This window comes from Arachis ipaensis, chromosome B3 (genome assembly GCF_059453495.1).
Source record: "Arachis ipaensis isolate K30076 ecotype BB chromosome B3, ASM5945349v1, whole genome shotgun sequence".
NCBI classification, from domain to species: domain Eukaryota; kingdom Viridiplantae; phylum Streptophyta; class Magnoliopsida; order Fabales; family Fabaceae; genus Arachis; species Arachis ipaensis.
In genome coordinates, this window is record NC_142438.1 from 33,177,525 (window position 1) to 33,196,961 (window position 19,437).

At 35.9% G+C, this 19,437-nt stretch overlaps 1 protein-coding gene across 1 annotated transcript; it reads left to right on the plus strand.

The window, feature by feature from the left end:
- Nucleotides 1-8,071: 8,071 nt before the first annotated feature.
- On the plus strand, nucleotides 8,072-10,350 carry LOC107630222 (uncharacterized). Its single transcript, XM_016333304.3, has one exon. It carries the CDS (start codon nucleotides 8,794-8,796, stop codon nucleotides 10,210-10,212), a length of 1,419 nt encoding a protein of 472 aa, XP_016188790.1. The 5' UTR covers nucleotides 8,072-8,793; the 3' UTR covers nucleotides 10,213-10,350.
- Nucleotides 10,351-19,437: the final 9,087 nt, after the last annotated feature.

A 19,437-nucleotide genomic window follows, 5' to 3' on the forward strand; every position in this document is an offset into this window, starting at 1 on the left:
GCAACCAACAAAGTAAAAAGCAAGAAGAAGATGAATGAAGAGATTACTCTTGTTAGAATAGATGTTAGTGTGAGTGATGCAATATATCAAACAGTTAGTGGGTTAGTGAACTGAATTGTAAACAATGAAGAAAACACAACAAGCGGGTAAAGGGTAAAGGAAAGAAAATAGCTAAAACTGAAAGTAAATCACTCAAATGGAATTAAACAAAACAAAAGAAAAATGCTCAATCTAGTTATCCTCCAACTTAATCGTTGTCGATACAAAATCAATCCCCGGCAACGGCGCCATAAACTTGATGCACGGAAACTTGTCTCTCAACAAATTTCCCTCGGCAAGTATACCAAATTATCGTCAAGTAAAAACTCACAATAGAGTGAGGTCGAATCCCACAGGGATTGATTGGTCAAGCAACTTTAGTTAGAGGAATGTTCTAGTTGAGCTAAGCAGAAATTGAATTGAGGAATTGCAGGAAATTAAATGGCGGGAAAGTAAATAACGGAAAATGTAAATGCTGGAAATAAATGGCAGAATGTAAATGGCATAAAGTAAATTGTAGAATCTTAAATGGGGATTTGGGGAGATGAGCAGAAAAGTAAATGACAGAAATTAAAGATAATGGGTAAGATCAGGAATAGGGGATTCATTGGGTTTAAGAGATGTTGCATTCTCCGGATCAAGTTCATTTTCATCTCTTCTTCAATCAATGCATTCATTGATCTCCTTGGCAATCTTAAGTGATTGGATTCAAATTCTTTGGAAACCAAATATCTCTAAGCTTGAACAATTAACCAATTCCTTGATTTAATTGCTCATGGGAAGAGATGAAGTTTGGTCACTGATTATACCACATGCATTCCCAAATCAAAGTGTTGGTAGGATTATATGTCACTATATCCATCTAAACCCCAATTCGGTCCAGCATGAGAAAGCATTTCTAGCATGATCTCCTCATTCCTCTTCCAAGGTTCCGAGGAGATCCAATTATGGAGAGCTTCTCTTCCAAGATAGCTAACCAATTGAATGAAGAACGAAAGCTTTCTAGTAAAATCAAGAGAAAAGAAAGAAGAAGAATAATGAAAACTATTATTGATCCATCAAATTACAACAGAGCTCCCTAACCGAATGAAAAGGGGTTTAGTTGTTCATAGCTCTGAAAATGGAAAGCAAAAATGAAAAATACATTATGAAATTATAAACTAGAAGTTGCAGAGTCAAATATACAGAGTATAGTTCTCAAGTTCCAGATCTCTCCTCTTTTTCAATTCAAAACTATCCCTATATATACTACTCTTCAGATCTTCTAGTTAGCTCTTCAAGTCTTGGATATGGGCCTTTGATCTTTAGTTGAAACAGTTACAGTCTCTAGTGGGCTCAGCTTTGCTTGCAAAGAAAGTGTGAGTTAGGCATGATGGGAAGTTAGTTAGGACGTTAGTGGCGTTAACGTTAAGTGTAAAATTGGATTCGAGAGCATTAGTGATGATAACTTTGTCACTAACGTTCCAAACTATTTGATCAACGTTAACTTCAACGTTAGTGGTACTAACGTGGCCTCTTAGCCCTTCGCAAACGTTATTGGCACTCACCTTTACCAATAACGTTGCTTCTTATCCCTTTCTTCCACGTTAATGGTCCACATTAATGTAACTAACGTGGCCCTTAACGTGGGTATGCCCAAGCTTCGAGAGCGTTAGTGACACTCACCTTTGTCACTAACGTTTCAAAGTGCCCCTCTTTCCCACGTTAGTTCTCCACGTTAGTATAACTAACGTGGGTATGCTTGCCATCTCCAACGTTAGTGACAAAGGTGAGTGTCACTAACGTTGGCCTATAAATTATAATTCATTGCTCCTCGTTACCCTTCACGTTAGTGGTCTTAACGTGACCACTAACGTAGGCAATACAAGCTTGGCCTAGCGTTAGTGACAAAGGTAAGTGTCACTAACGCTTGCGACCTCTTCTTTACCTCACGTTAGAGTCCACGTTAATTGGATTAACGTGGCTCTTAACGTGCTTAGTGTGGCGTTAGTGGTGTTCACTTTCACCACTAACGTTGGAGCTCCCCCTTTCTTCCACGTTAGTTCCCACGTTAGTGTAACTAACGTGGCAACTAACGTAGGCTATGATGGCATTCGAGGGCGTTATTGGTGGTAAATTTTTCCACTAACGTTGCAAGCTTGCTCCCTTTTCACGTTAATGGTCATGTTAGTGAGACTAACGTGGCTCTTCTTTGCTTCCTTTGTCCTGAAATCAAACAAACAAGGTGCATCAAAGCTTTGTTTCAAGTCATGAGATCATTCATCATCCATATTATCATTCAATTAATGCATAATTTTCATGAAATCATGTAAAGTTCACAATGTTTGCTTGAATCAAGATGTAAGTGTATATTTACCCAAAACTTGCTTATTTACTAAGAAAATGCATGAAACTATCCTAAAAGAGTAAAGAAAAAGGTCAGTGAAACTGGCCAAAATGCCCTGGCATCAGTTCATAAATTAGAGCCTCTGATTTGTGTGTGTCAAAATTTCTTTTTTACTTGGAGCAAATCGGTGGGTTAGTTTTGAGGAAAAAAAAAATCAAAAAACCTAACTCGATGCGTCAATTTTGTAAATTAAAAAAAATTAATTTATGAAAATTCAAATCTAAGGGTTATTTATAATATATATATATATATATATACACACTCCGCCAAACACTTGCGCAAATTTTATCTTCTTCAACTTGTCTTCTTCTTCTTCTTCATCGTTCTTTACTGATTTCACTTTGTTCCTTCTTTACTTTTGTCAACATGAACATTTGTTGAGAAGAGAGACATTATTTTAAAAAAATAGAGGATAGAATTATATTAAAATTACAAACACCTTAGGAAGTAAAATTTATATAAGAAAATCTATGTGATTATATTGTTCCTTTTACATTACTATTTGAAGAACTAAAAAATGTTATTTGTGAAAGAATAGATCCACATATATCAAAGACAGTATCAAGAATTTTGTATCGGCATCCTGTATTAGTGTTTGGTGGGTTCGTTCATTTTCAAATGAATTATGTTACCTATGAAGTGAGCATGCAAGAGATGTTTTCAGCCTATTACGAAACTCGATCACAAGTGTCATTTATCGAGCTATACATTGAGTTCCAAAAATCTGAAACCGATCGAAATATTGAATGGAAAGATTACAATAGTGACAGTGAAGATGAGTTCGAAAGCAATTATGAGGTTGTTGATCCAAATGAAGACGATAATGAAGGTGATGACACCATAGGGACAGATGTGATAGAAATGGCAAATACACTAGTAAACCAGCATCCATTCGAAGAGCCATCTTTTATGCATGTATTAGATCTGGAGAATATGCATGCACCAAAATTTTCTCAATACTTGAATGCAGGTATGTAGTTTAGATAATTATATATTAGATTTATAATATAAACAATGAAATTTGGCGTAACATAGTATGATTATTATTAGGTTCTTTATACAATTAGTGCTATCTAACTATATTTGTAGAATAAAAATAAAATTACTGTTATTTCTTTAGATATCGATTATTATTAGGTTCTTTATACAGTATTTCTCAAGATCATTCAAAGTTGGATTTCATGACAATTGCAGAAGTAATTAAATCATTGGTAGAGGCTGACCCATTCATAAAGGTAAAATCTGTCATTGCTGAAGTTCAGTCAAAGTTTAATTACACCATAAATTATCACAAAGTATGGTTGGCAAAGCAGAAGTCAGTAGAAAAAATTTTCGGAGATTGGGAAGCTTCCTATGAATGTTTGGCTAGATGGTTTGAAGTCATGTGTCACATGGAGCCATCAGTAGCTGTCTACCTTAAAATCATGCCTACATACCAGGGGGATGACTTGGTTCCTGATATTTGAGTGTTACATCGGGTCTTTTGAAGTTATTGTCCTTGCATTAGAGCATTCAGGCACTGCGAACCAGTTGTACAGGTAGACGAGACTCATTTATGTAGAAAATATAAGGGTTGTCTATTGGTGGCAGTTTCACAGGATGAAAACAACAATATAGTGCCTATTACATTTGTCATTGTCAAGGGAGAAACTTCTGATGTGTGACATTATTTTCTTAGTAATCTGCGCAACATGTGGTGACATGGGATGGTATGGGCCTTATCTCTGATTGACGAGATTCTATTAGCTCAGTCGTGGCTTGCAGTAATGAAGTTTTGTTGTAAACTCCGGTTAATTAATAAATAATTAATTAATAGATTAATTATGAGCCAAAGAGATTAGAAAATCATATTTTATAGTTCAAAAAAGTAAAAATATTTAGGATACAAATTAAAATACTAATTTAAAATATTTTGACTCAAAATTAGGCCAACGGGCTAAAACAAGTGAACCGAGTTCAAGTGGAGCCAAGCCCACATATACATAACACTCCAAACTCACCAATTTCAGCATCCCTTCCCCCTTCCTTAGAGAACACCGTGAAGAAGAGAGAAAAGAGAAAACCTAAGTTACACTATTCACTTTCAATTTTAATTGATCATAACTTTTGATCTGGAACTCTGATTGACGAGCCGTTTATGGCCACGCGTTCGTCTCAGAATCTTCTTCAAATCTATTCAAATAATATAGTAAAAAACTTGAAATTTATCACCCAGATCTTCCTTCTATCCAATTCTATGATTTTGGTTTGGGGTATTAAGAAATTTTGTAATTTTTATGGTTTAAGGGTGATCTAGTATGAGCTATTGTTGAATTTCATCCATATGATCAGTGAGTAAAGGTGAGGAACTCTTATCCTCTTTGAATTTTTCAATTTCATGAAGGTTAGGTATTGAGGATTGTGATTATGTATGAAATTGGTGAAATATTAGATTGAATAGCTTGATTGGAACTTACTTGGCGTGGTTTGGTGCATAGTTGAGTTGCAGAATCAAAGTGGTGAGGCTTTGACAGACGTTGGGTTTGCCAGAAGAAATTCAAGTTGGGGAAAAACCATCGTCATTGAGGTACGGGTTTTAGTTTCAAGTAGGCATTATGTAAAATTATATGATTGCATTGGCTAATTGCCCCTAGGATAGGATTGAATGAATTTGGATGTTGTTGTGATTAGTTGAGTATATATGTGTATAGATATGTATGACTTGATTTTATGGAATTAGATATAGTTGGTGAGATATGATAAATGAATTGGAATTAGTTTGGGTAGGTTTGGTGTGTTTGGAATAGTTAAAAGTGAATGATTAAATATTTGGAAGGGTTAGAAATGGCAAGTAAGTGGTTTGAATTGAATGGAATTGAGAAATTGGTCAAAATGCGTGTTTAGGTAAATTTGGTAAAAAAATAGAATTTTAACCAACTTTGACGGGCCATAATTTGGCGCTCAAAGTTTGAAATTAGGTAAAAATTGTCTTAAATTAAAAACGGAGTTTTGTAGAAAAAAAAGTTATGAGAGTTTAAAGTTGGGTACAAAAATTTGAAATATGAGATGTTGCAGAAAATCAGAAATTATAGTATGTGTGCCCACGCACACTATCATGCGCACATACAGACCAAAACGAGTGTCAACGATCATGCGTACGCATAAGGATGACGCATATGGATGAATGGGATTTTACAATTTGTGCGAACGCACAACTGGTCATGCGTACACACAAGCTGGGAAACGTTTCTGATGCGTGCGTACGCACAGTATGATGCATACACACGATGCCCTGTTTTCATATTAAAACCCTATTTTTAACTATTTAGGCTTCCCGACAAGCTTGTGAACTTCTGTAACCCCTGTTTAAGGTCTAATAGCTAGATTTTAGGGTTTGGAATAAGTGCGAACATGTTGTTAGAGTTAAATTGATATGAGTTGATATTGTTGAATGAGATGATGAGGATGGAGATGATGTTCATATGTATAACTATGAATGTTTGAGATGTAGATGTATGATTGATGACGATAATGATTATGATGAATTGTGATTAAAGATCCAAATGATATATGAATTAAAATATCTGAGTCATCAGTCTCCCTAGGTAGATGCAGTGGTTCGCTCCCACTGGTTCCATGTTGAGATTTGAGATTCTGTTGACCTTCCATCGCAAGATGTAGCCGGACACTTATACCTTTTCAGATGATTTTTCCAATGCTATTGATAAACAAATATGAATAAGAGTATGAGCTTGGGGATGCGCGCACGCAGGGACTGTCTAGGGTTTGCTATTGGACATGTGGAGTTTGGATGTATAACCGACAGATGAGCTCATTGGCCATAGGACAGACATGCATTATTTGCATTTTTATGTTTTGATTGAGTGTGTACCTTGTGTTTTGGTTTGCCTTATTGATTGACTGTATCTATATGCTACTTGACTTAAATGCTTTATCTGTTTTCTTTACTTGTGTATTCTTTGTATTGCTTTGTTTGTGTTTGAAATTTGAGGGATCTCTTATATTGGTGGAGGTGACGCTGAGGGTTGTTCCTAAAGTGGTGTTTGGGAGGTTTGCAAAAAACTGTGAATGAAGAGATAGACTAGAATTCCTTAAGTAGCTTGCCATTTTTCTGGTTTAGTAAGAACTCTAGGTTTGGATCTGGGTCATCGGAGTTTAGGATTGTCTAATGGGTTCGTGTAACATTTACATTATCTCTATTTAAAACTTTTACCTTACTGGAAACCTTTTGGTTCTCACCCGTCTCGAAAATTTGTTGTTTTTCAGATACAAGGCGTGATGCACCTCGCTGAGCGTGCTGGATGCTCTTTTGGAAGCAAAGCTTTACTTTTGGAAAATTGCATTTTGTACTTAGTTTATATATATGTATATATATTCTCCACTTTTGCATATTAACTTGTATTGTCCCTCTTAGAAGTTGATTGGAGAAAACAGGATTTGCATTAATCTTTTACTTATGTTTTGGCAATTTCTATTTTGTTTTGCTTACCCCTTTATTCAAAGCTCCTAACTCTTAGGTATTGTACTTTTCACTTCCTATCTATTTCTTTCGTTAGACAAATCGACCACAGAATGGTCGATGTGTCTAACGGAAGAAATAGACAAGGGTCAATTTGTCTAACGAAAGGGTCGATGTAGCTAACGGAAGAAATAAATAGGAGCCGATTTATCATTTTTTTAAACGTTGAGAGGCGGCTTATCAATTTTTAAAAAAGACAGAGCCAAAAAAGATATTTACTCAATATTATTATAGTCCTAATATGAAAATTAAAAAGCAAAATTTTTAAAATAGTCAATGTAAATTTAATATTTGAGTAAGAATCTATTTTTTATAAATACAAGATAAATTTTATTGTTTTATAGATAATTTTATTAATATTTTCAATTTTTATGGTAAAAAAAAAGTAATTTATTATCTATAATTTACCTCCACTCTCCTTCTGGTTCTGGCAGTAGAACAGTACTGATCTGAATATCTGATGCTCTGCATAGGACTCGTGCACACTGGTGCATGATCCTTTCTTTTGTGCAGACACGAAAGATGAACTTCGGGATTTGGATACTTGAATGTCAAGCATATGTATCATCGTTGCTCTAAAGCAAGGGTATTATTGTTATTTGACATGCAAACAATTATTTACCAGCTGTGATGACCAGTAAGCAGTTCCCAGACCCTACTTTCTTCGTACATATATATTTTGGCATGAAGTTTTTAAAAATTACAACCACATTAAATTACACATACAAAAAAAGAAACATATTTTTGTTAGTGTGCTGTATTTAAATAGAATTTTTCTAGGTTATTATATGAGTAAACTATTTGATGTCTATAAGTTTGCATTTATCAAAATAATTCTTATAACTGAAAAATATAAGTTAAATTAGTTTTTTTTTTAGTTTCTTAAGAAACTAATTTAACTTATGTTAAATAATTAATTTAACACATTTAATTTGTAAAAAACCTTAGACTAAAATAATTCATGACTTCTCTTGTGATGTTTAGAGCAAGCATTAGTCCAATTCTTTTCTTTCTCCCTCTCCTTAGTTTAAGTTGCATTGGAAAATGAAAATGATTTTTGCACATGAACATGTATCTTCTTTGATTAATATACTTTGAACATGAAAACGTTGAGAGACACAAAGGAGACACAACACGTTAATGCACTGATACAGTGATATATTTTACAGTCGAGTTTCAAAATTTTAAAATAAAAAACAACAGACAGTATTTTGTCATGTTCCATTCAGCTGTTCTCTCATCACTCTCTCTCTCTCTCTATCAAATGATGCCCTACAATCTGTACCCTACAACTAAGCAAAGGCTTTCATTCATTTGTCAGTTTTCTTTTCTGTTCAAAGCCTTATTGACTGAGTGAGTGATGACCTAGCTAGCGAGCTTAGGATCCCCCAACAAAACTCGTTCCCGTCTCTCATTCACGCACTCCACTTTCAATGTCCACATTTCATAGTTGACTGCATTCGTTGAAACTAGAAAGCCAAGAAGAAAACCACAATGGCCATAGAGAACCCCACCCATACCCCAATGCACCACAAGTAGCTTCAAGAATCAAAATACAGCACCCGAAACCGGATCACATCATCTATCTCCATTCTCCTCTCATCATTTTATTCCAAATCTATGAAGCTCTCTTCAAAATCCATTCTCAGCCCAAGCCATAGCAAAGACGCACCTCACTTAACGAGAAAGCTAGCAAGCAGGGGCAGCACAAAAGGTGGTGGCGGCGGCAGCCAGGCCTCACCGAACCCAGCGATGTTCCGATCCGGTGGTAGAAAGCGAGGACCGGGATACGTAAACCCCGAAGGTCACATGCATTGGACAAGTGAGAGTGTTGAAACAGGGGAAGAAGATGAGAGGGAGATCTAAGAGAAGAGGAGGCGGAGGAGGAGAAGCGAGCTTCAGGAGCAGAGGCGAACAAAGCTTTCACGGTGGAGATCTCAACCGACAGAAATCACAAAGAAGCCAGAGCTTACAGCAGGAGTGTTTGTCTCAACGGAACCAACGATGGGTTCATGTTCCTTCAGCAATATGCGAAGCTCTGAGAGCGTTTGGTTCTGAATTCAGCTGCTTCTTCAGTTGCAGGTCTTCTTGCGGAAGGGAAAAACATTCGGCCAAGGCAGAAGAAGAAGGGACAGCAGTTGGAAGTTGGCTGGTGACTCTTCAAGAAGGGAGTGATCCCCATAAGGGAAGGGAGATTGAACTTATAATGGGAGGTAGTGAAGAAGATGAAACCCAAGGAGACAACAATAACAGCCCTGAGAGAAGCAACAGAAGGAGGAGGCACGTGTTTGAAGACATTGACATCGATATAGACAATCTCAAGAGTGAGGAGGAAGAGAAAGCTAGAGTTAGCATATGCATCCCTCCAAAGAATGCTCTGTTGTTGATGAGGTGCAGATCTGACCCTGTCAAAATGGCTGCCCTCGCTAACAGGTTTTGGGAGCCAAGTGTTCAGGCAACACAAGAAGATAGAGAAGCTGAAGAGGCCCAAGTGCAAATGGAAGAGGACTCTAACAAGGAAGTGGAAAACAATTACAATGTTGCGATTCATGATGAGAGTGGAAAAAGTACACTTGCTTTTGTTAGTAAAGAAGAAACAGAGGCAGCAAATAATGAAGGCAATCAAGTGGTTATCGAAGAAGCGAAAGGAGATGTTGAAAAAGAAGAGGAAGCTATTGGAGAAGTGACTAATTATGGTGAGGAAAACGACGTCGCACAGAGATCTGAGCTTTCTTCAACTACTGCACACTCTGCACCTTCAGTGAAAATGACTTCAGAGGAGAAACCCATGGAAGAAGAAAATAGGTCAAAGGAGAGAGAAAGTGGAGCATTACCAGAATGCTTGCTTTTGATGATGTGCGAACCGAAGCTGTCAATGGAGGTTTCCAGGGAGACGTGGATCTGCACCGCCGACTTCGTACGGTGGCTGCCGCCGAGGCCAGCGGCGAAATCCAGTGGAGGAGATCGTCAACACAAGAAGCGGATGGCCGCCGTGGACAACAAGCCGCCGCCTCCGCCGACGGCGGCTGTTCAGCCGCAGCAGGTGCAACCGGGGAGGTCATCGTTCTCGTTTCCGGCCGCCGCCGTGGCGTCGGCGGTAGGGACAAATGCAGGAGAAGGTTCGGCTCTAAAGCGGTGCAAGTCGGAGCCGAGAAGGTCAGCGGCTAAGCTAGCTCCGGAAGCGTGTTCATGGAACAATAGGAAGCTGACGGAGCCACCTCCTCCGGCACCGGTTGGAGTTGGCGGCGCAGCGGGGGTTGGATTTTGATCTCAATTTTTTCTTTTCCTTTGATTTCTTTTCTTTTCTTTTCTTTTCTTTTTCCAATCTCTCTACGTCAACAAAATAATGTAATTGTTATGCTCTGTATATTATTGCAAAACTTTCTCTCTTCTCCTTTCTCTGCCATTTTTGTCATTCTGTGATTTTTGTAATTTTTTTTTCCACCTCCTTCCTAAGAATATTGCTTTTCAAATCATTCGCCAAAAACCATGGAGATAGAACCACGACACCAAATTCTGTCTCTCTTTTGCTAATTTATTGAATATTGTAGTTTTTTTTACCTGGGCTTTATTGGTACTCAGTTTACTTAGGGTGATAGATATTATGATGGGAAACTAATGAGGGAAAGGTTGGATTGGAGGATTAGTCTCTAGAGAATGGATAAGTACTCATTCAAATGCCACTGTCTATCACTTAGAGAGTGAGTGTTAGCTACCCGGAGGTGGTGTACTGGTGTGACCTGAGAGATGGTGTTAGAGGATGTTAATAAAATTGTCACAGAAGTTTGGTCACAACAGACTGAAGGTTCAATAATGTACAGAATACAGTACTTTTTATAGTAATTTTAAAATATTTAAAATTTTTTAATTTTATATTTTTAAATTTAAGATTAATTATTTATTTATTTTAGTAATTAAGCAATATTTTTAGACACCATAATAAACACAAAAAGAAAAACTACGTTTACCAAATGAGGGTTTAGTTCTAGCTTCTAATGATGCTCTGTGCTGAATTGAACGAATCATTTTAAGGTTATAGTGTTGTGCTCTATGCTGAACTGAACGAATCATTTCAAGGCTATAGTGCTGACGAAGAATATTCAAAAATTAAATCCATGACGAAATGGTTATATCTTGGGGACAAGAATTCGACTTTCGTTCTTGCATGAAAAGTGTAGCCAGCATTGCAACGCTTTTTAATTTACATATGGCGCTAGAGTACGTGCTGGACTCCATTATGGGGAAGGGGTGTGCTTAACATGTTTGTGGTGTTAGGAGGGAACAACTCGGACCCTGCGAGTTGACACTATCCACACGGACAGTCCGATTTCATTCACCATGTGATTTCAGCTCTCAGTTCACCAAAACAATTTCTATCTGTACTCAAAACGGAGGGTCCGAGTTCTTTTCAAAATCAAAGCATGGAACTCGGACCATGCGACTTGTACTACATTGCATATTAAAAACCACATTAAGGTAATACGGAGGGTCCGATTTATAGCACCCCAAATTTTATTTCTCATTAGCATACAAATCGGACCGTGCGATTTGATAGGCAAAATTTATAAACAAAGAAAACGCACGGTCCGAGTTCTTCTCTGTGACACTGACAAAAAGCTGTCCCACATATACATCTAGTCCCCATGCTTCCATATCCAAGAAAAGCACATGTATAGGTTCCATTTCGATAAAATTGAGCCGCATTGCAAACGAAACAGAATATGAAAACTAGACTATGGAAATGGAGGCTGGACATCGTAATTAAGGGCTACATGCTAAACTTTTATAGAATTTTCACATCAGCAAATCCTCGATTTATGCATCTGATATATTCTAGAAGGTAGGGTTGTACATGGTCCGGCTCAACTCGAAGACCTGGCCCGACCCCGAACACTTTAGGGGCTAATTTAGTATGATTTTATTGGGTCTAGGGCCGGGTAAGGGTCTCAAAAATAGACCCAATCATTATTTCGGGTCGGGTCCGGGCCATAGCTCGGGTCACCCGAACTCGGCCCAGTGTCCCGGTTATCATACACAATTAATATTTTGTGTTATTAGTGATGGATGATGGCTATTCTTATGTGGAATTTAAATATTGTAAACCTTAATATTTTGTGTTATTAGTCATTATAAGATTATAAGTTAATTATGTTTAAAATGCATAAGACTTTAGACTAATGCATAATATTGTGTTATTTGTATTGATTTAAATATTTGGTGTTATTAGACAATATTAATATTGATTATGGTTATGCTTTAATTTTAGAGAAGGGTTGGTTCTTGTTATATTTTTTTAAGTGAATTTTACTATGTGAATTGTGAAATAATGGTTGGAGATTAGGTGATTTTTACATGCTAAAGACCCGGTTTTCTCCCGGTTTTTACCGGGTTTTCACCCGGCCCGAAAGTGCATAGGTTTCGTCGGATCTAGGATCGGGTTAGGGTCTAAAAATTAGGCCCGGTCTATATTTTGGGTCGGGTCTGGGTCAAGCTAAAACCCGGTGTGGCCCAGCCCATGTACACCCCTACTAGAAGGGAAACTTTAGGTAACCGATGACTTATCTGACCAACATGAACAACGGGCCTTAAAAGTGACACATTTTAATTAAAAGACCCTCCACCTTATTTTTCTCCCAAATCCCAATTTTAACCATCCCAACTTTTACCAATCCTAAATAGCTACCCCTTTTTGACCTAGCAGTCAAACCATTTCCCCCACCCCCAAAATTGTACGTGAATTCACTGAGAAGAGTAATCACCGCCATAGATCTTCTGCAACGTGAACAGTCATTTCTCCTTCAGTCGTCACGCATCTCCGCTGCTGGCGTCATCCATGGCGCCTTCCTCGAGCAGCCATCGAGCAATCTTCGTCGTGTAGGAGACACCCCATTCCCACCTGCGTTCCTCGCACTGGGTCCCTCGCCCATCGCTGCCCGCATCCCGGCTGAAGGCCTGGTCCTGCTGGTGTTCCGTCTCCCTGTTCGCAGCGTTCTTAGGTCAATGAAAGGCTATCTGTATTTTTACTTATTAGATATTCACAAAAGTGTTTAGTTATCCTACCTTTGTTTCAAATGTGAATTGTTATTCAATTTACACGTTATGTATGTTTGATTTTGTAAAAATATGGTTTACGTGGTTTCATTTGTTTAGTTTCAGAATAATCTGCAACCCAAATTGTAATGTGGCAACACCTATCTGTATATATATTTTTCGAGCTGGGCCGGGTTTGTTTGTTAGATTTTTATTCACAGCTGAAACTATAATATGCTTTTTCTACACATGAGTACTTGCTTATTTTGTTAACTCTTGATTCTTGTCATACATGATTGCTTCTTGTCCAGAATATTGTTCTGTGGAGCTGCCGTCAAGTAACTATGAGTGGTCTTTTTGCCTTAGTTGATAAATACTCCAAGTTGAAATCAATGAATATATGGGGAACAAGAGTTCCTGTGGACAGCCTTAAAAACTTGCTTATTACAAGTCCAACTATTCAAATTAAATTGTAAAATTGGGGAGTGCTCTAAAAAATCGATGCCTAAGTGCTGATTCTTAATTTATTAGTGTTATCACTACTATTTTATGTACAGAATGTAACCTTATATTCTTAAGTGTAATTTACCCAAAAAGATGAATATGTCAAATTCTATTTATGTATAGGAAACATCATCTTGTAATTTATTTATTTTCTTTTATTGACCTTTTCTATTGTTGTAAATGTTGAATTCGCAATAAATAATATAAACCATAAGAAATGATTGGTCTACTTACATGGTTTACATATTAAACATTGTATATGATAATATGAATGCCGAAGTGAGGAACTCTGGTATGACAAGTTAGCCCATTGGATGAAGTTATCTCATATAGGAAACTAAGATCACATGGTATTTTGCTTTTCTATGTTTGGTGATAAGTATGAAGAAATAACATAGGTTCTGGGAGATTTGTGCTTTCATTAGTTTCATATTTCACATTACTAAGTTTCAGGGTGTGAATTCCCCAAGTTATTTATTATGTCGCGTTCATGATGATGTCAACTACACTATTTAATTAAATAATGAACAAATAATGATCACATGATATCTAATCCCATATCATGATTAGATTAAAATACTCGTAACTAATCACACCACCACACCCAAACTATTTAGAATAACCATATGGATAACTATAGAAATAATCATTCACTACCCTATTGAATCGAACATCTAGATTATAATACTTGGAACTAATCAAACACACTACACCCAGACTATTCAAAATAAGCATCTGGGTACCAATAGAAATAACCATCCGCTATTCTATTGAATCGAACATCCAGATTAAAATACTTATAACTAATCACACACATTACACCTAGACTATTCGAAATAACCATTTGGGTACCAATAGAAATAATCATACGCTACCCTAATGAATCGAACATCCAGATTAAAATACTTGTAACTAATTAAACACAATACACCCAGCCTATTCAAAATAACCATCTGCATACCAGAAGAAATAACCATCCGCTACCTTGATGAAGCGAACATCCAGAACAAAATACTTGTAACTAATTATACACACCACACCAAGGCCATTACAAAATAACCATCTGCGTACCAATAGAAATAACCATCAACTATCCTATTGAATCGAACATCCAGATTAAAATACTTGTAACTAATTATACATGCCACACCAAGGTCATTACAAAATAACTATCTGGTTACCTAGCGAATTCAACATTTAGAGCCTCTCAAACGGTAACTGGTTAAACCAAAAGCAATCAAACAAACACAAAATATCAGTTTCATATAAATCTGCCCATTAATAACTCATACTACAAAATAACCATCCACTTTAGAATGGAAATAACCATCCGTAATTATAGTTAAATGAACATCCGCCTTCGTTTAAATGGCTTAAAGTATAATACATAATGTATCTCAATCCCTATGCAACTTGTTGTTATTGAGCTCTCCCACATCATTCAACACCCTCATTGATAAATGGACGAGTCCCAATGCCAGTTGACCAGACAGCCATTCCATATGGCATTGTAGTGATTTCTCCTCCATTTTTCATTTCTTTAGTTAAAATTTATTTATCAGATACCTTCACAACCATGGATCCAGTTTTTAAATCAATGCCATCTCTTCGGAACTTGTCCTCGACAAAAGAAGTGATTCTTTTGTCAAACATGAAAAATAAGCAAAATCACACATCACCTTTGACGAAAGTCTTATGGTCAGATTAGGTATTTAACAATTAATACAACTACTTTATAACTTTTATGAGCATTGCCTACTGTACATGAAAGAAACCTACCATTATTAAGGAACAAGAACCATTCTCATTGTCTACCATAATGTCTGATTGATTACTTGGACGAACTTCGGCGGGAGCCAATGATGAAGCCGGCTCCTTTGCCTTTACATTGCATCCTGATAAAGAAAAATCAAAATACAACTCAGAAAAAATAGATAATTGGCATAAAAGCAAGAGAGGGATTAATTAAAATTCAAATTAGAGCCAAGAAAGCAAATAAATATTTAATTGGGGAAACATTTAAAGATGTGATAAACTTGATGAAAATCAAGTTGAATTGCTCAAAAAAATCAAAGAACAAGTGACTATGTATGTGATCATTCATATTTAAAACATACATGAATAGGTAGTTTCATTCAATTCTCTTAACTAAACATGATATGCAATTCTTAAATTACACCAATCACATGATCAAACTTGAAATTTTAAACCAATTTAGTGTTCAAACAAAAATAATAATTAAGTGCCTTGTCAAATTCAATCCAAACATCATTAAAAATAGCATAAAACTGCACAATTCTGAATTATAATGCCTAAAGAGAACAAAATTTAAGACAAATACTGACCAAACATAAGAATTAAACAAAAAGTTTTACTCAGGCATTTCATTGAGCATATGGTGTGCACAATATGTAAACAGGAATTTTGAACTCAATTTAAGCAGCAATCAACCCAGAAAATTCAGCGATCAAATATTTTGTAATCCAGAAAGTATCAATCCATTAATCTAAGCCTAATCTAAACAATAAAATCAAAATTAAAAAGCAGTTAAAATAAATAAACAAAAAAACACATGGGCAGGGGGAAGCATGGAACCTGCGTTGGTGAAAGGAGAAGAATGGAAAGAGAGGGGTAGCAGATGCATGGTTGCAGCGGCACAGAGCTCCGCCGCTGCTGGGGTTGCACCAGGGTTTCTCGCCGGAATTGGGCTTTGCACAGAGAACAGGGGTAGCATACAGGGGATTCAGGAGAAATGGAGAAAGAGGGAAGAAAAAGAGAACAGAGGGAAGAGAGAGGGGGTAGGCGACGGTGGTAATAACGGCGGTGGTGTCGGATGGAGGGTTGGGGCTGGGTTGTGGTCTCAGGGTGTGCTGGGTTGAGAGTAAAGAAGAGAAAAAGGTTCAGCGAGAGGAAGATAAGATGAGAGGCTAGTTGCAGAGCCTCAATTCACCAATGTGAAAAATGTCTATCTTTATTTTGTGTCTTTATCATATATTCTAATTTTTTTTATCAAGTTTAAAGTTTTTATATTAAGATTATCTTAGTTTGGTCTCGATTTTTTCATGATTTTTAAAGTGTAACTTATCTAAAGTAATTTAAGAGTGAAAAAAGACAAGAATAGTAAGCTCAAAAGAGAAAAAACGCCACAAAATGAGTACAAACACAAATATCAAGTGTTACACGTGAGAAGAGTATTCTAACATCTTTATTATTTTTTTATATGGTGCTAAATTAGAATCAATGAGAATTGAGGATGATAATAGTGGTGATGAAAGAATCTTATATGAAGAAAATATTTTCAAAATGTGAATCCCTGCTTTTAAAGGAAGAAATAATGTTAAATCTTATTTTGAATGGGAATAGAAGGTAGAGTTAATTTTTGCATGTTGTAACCATTTAGAGAAAAACAAGATTAGATTGGTAAACCCAAATTTTCTGACGATAGTCGTATTTGGTGGAATGAGATAGGAAGATCTAGAAGAAAGTACGAAAAAAGACCAATTTGCACCTGAAAAAGATGAAAAAATATGAGGAACTAGTTTGTGTCATCATCGTACTACAAGGAGTTTCTTGAAAAGTATTGTAAGTTGAAACAAAGTTCAAAATCTGTAAGAAAATACCACAAGGAGTTGTTGAATATGAAGAACAAGGCTAATGTTGAAAAGGGTACCAAGGTTCTTATGGGACAATTTTTGGTAAGATTAAACCGAAAAAATTGCAGATGAGGTTGAATAGCACTATTATGCAGTAATAGAGAATTTAGTAAATTTGAGCATTAAGGTGGAGAAGAAACAACAATTTATTAGCGACTTGACTCTCTTCAGACTCCAATTCTATAAGAGTTTTTATAAGAACAAAATTTGAAGATAAGACAAAATTTAAAATTCCAGATTTCAAAAAGAATCATATAGAACAACATAAGAAAAATGGTTCTTCTAATTCCATCTTTAATGTTCCTTCAAGGCTAGTTGTAAAAAAATTTGTTGAGTATGCTATACGTGAAGATGTGTACTTGGAGGAATCAAATGTGCAAAAATTCTCAAAGTCCTTAGGATGTGAGCACTTTGTAAAACAAGAGATAAAAGAAAAGAATTTGAGAGAAAAAAGTGAGTGTTTGAGTGAAAAGAGTCAATATTTAAGTCAAAGAGTGAGTTTGGAGAGAAAAAAAGAGCATAGTGAGAAAGAAAAGTCAATGAGGAGAAAAAATTCAAAACAATAAACACACTTATGAAAGAGATCTAAAAAATGCTAGTTTAGACAAGAGTGTATTAATGTCACTAAAGTTCAAAGAATATTTAATTTCTCATATATCTAATAATGAATTGTTTAGTATTTTTATGTCAGTTTTTCAAGGTTTTGCAGGTTTTGTGGTAAGTTTTGAAGCCATTAATATGGATAGAAAGAAAGAAAACAACCAATTCCATACTTAAGTGAGCAGATACATGGTATACGTTTCAAGTACTCAACATATGATAAGGTGTTGTGTAAAATCTAGTTAAATAATAAATAAATAAATAATAAATTGATTATGAGAGAAAATGGTTAAGAATTTTAAATTTTTTATAATTGAAAAAATAAAAATATTTAAGATACGAATTAAAACACTTATCTTAAAGATTTTGACCCTAGGTTGGGCTAAACATACAAAAATTCACAAATGGGCCTCACTAAGCCCAAGCCCACACTCATTTACCCTCCACACGTAGCAAATTCAACACACATTCTCCCTTATTGAGAGAGAGATATACATGAAGGAGAGAAGAGAGTGAAGAGCAAATCTTTAAGTCACTATTCACTTTAATCTTTAAATTCACATAACTTCCAAATCGTAGCTCCGATCGAAGATCCATTTGCGGTCACGCATCGCTCTTGTCGTGCTCTTCGATTCTATACTCTTTTGCAGTAAGTACTCCCAAGAACCTTGAATCATTTTCAAAATTTCTCTTTTTTTTTTTTTTGCATTTTGGGTATGCGAATATTGAAATATTGTGATTTTGATGCTTTAGGAGAAGTTCAAGAACAATCTCTAGCGAGGTTTTGACATAAGATTGAGTGGTACAAGGTAAGAAATCTCAATTCCTTCATTATCCCTAATTTTGAGTAAAAACCCTAGTGTAATTATTGAATAATTGATGTAATTAGATTATATGGAGTAGATTGGCTTGTTTGGTAGTTTTGGTACATGATTGGGTGTTCGGTGTAGTTGCGGAGCTTTTGTTGAAGCTTGGCTTGGCCAGAAAGTGAAGGATTCAAGGGTTAAAAACCGCCGCCATTAAAGTACGGATTTTGATTTTGGGTTGGCATTATGTAAAGTTATGTGAAAAACTAAGTTAAAAGCCCTAGGATAAGATTGAATGGAAATGGTTGGTTGATGATTGACTAATTATTGTGATATAGTGTGAATTTGAGAAATGAGTATGTTTCAGTTTGAATATAATTTGTGATTGGATATAATGTGTGATTAATTGCCTATTAAGGCTTTGATATGAAAATTAGGTCGAAAGCCGTGATAAGGTAAGGTATCCCCTATTTGGTAAGTTATGGTAAGTTGTGTAAGTGTCATGTTATGTGAATTGTAGTCGAAATGATGAGTTTGGATAGATAATTGGTGTTGTTGTGAATGGATATTTTGATGGCTTATGTTATATAAGTTGCAATTGGGTTGATTAGGCTTGAAAGATTAGAAGGTGATTGCGTATTGATAATTGTATGTTGATGGTGCCTAGTAATGGTTTGTGATGGTTTGGAATGAAGTAAATTAGAGAATTGTAAAAATGACATTATGTAGATTTTTGGTAAAACCAGAATTTTAACTAACTTTGAGTGGTCATAACTTGGTGCTTGAAGTTTGAATTTGTATGAAATCTATCTTAAATTAAAGCTAGTGAAAAGATCTTTAAAAACGTCTAAGAACAGAGGAAAATAAAATTTTGTAGAGAAAGTTATGAACGTTTGAAAA

What these genes read in the sequence shown, in the direction of transcription:
- LOC107630222 (XM_016333304.3), top strand. Translation starts at nt 8,794, where the DNA reads ATGAGAGGGAGATCTAAGAGAAGAGGAGGCGGAGGAGGAGAAGCGAGC.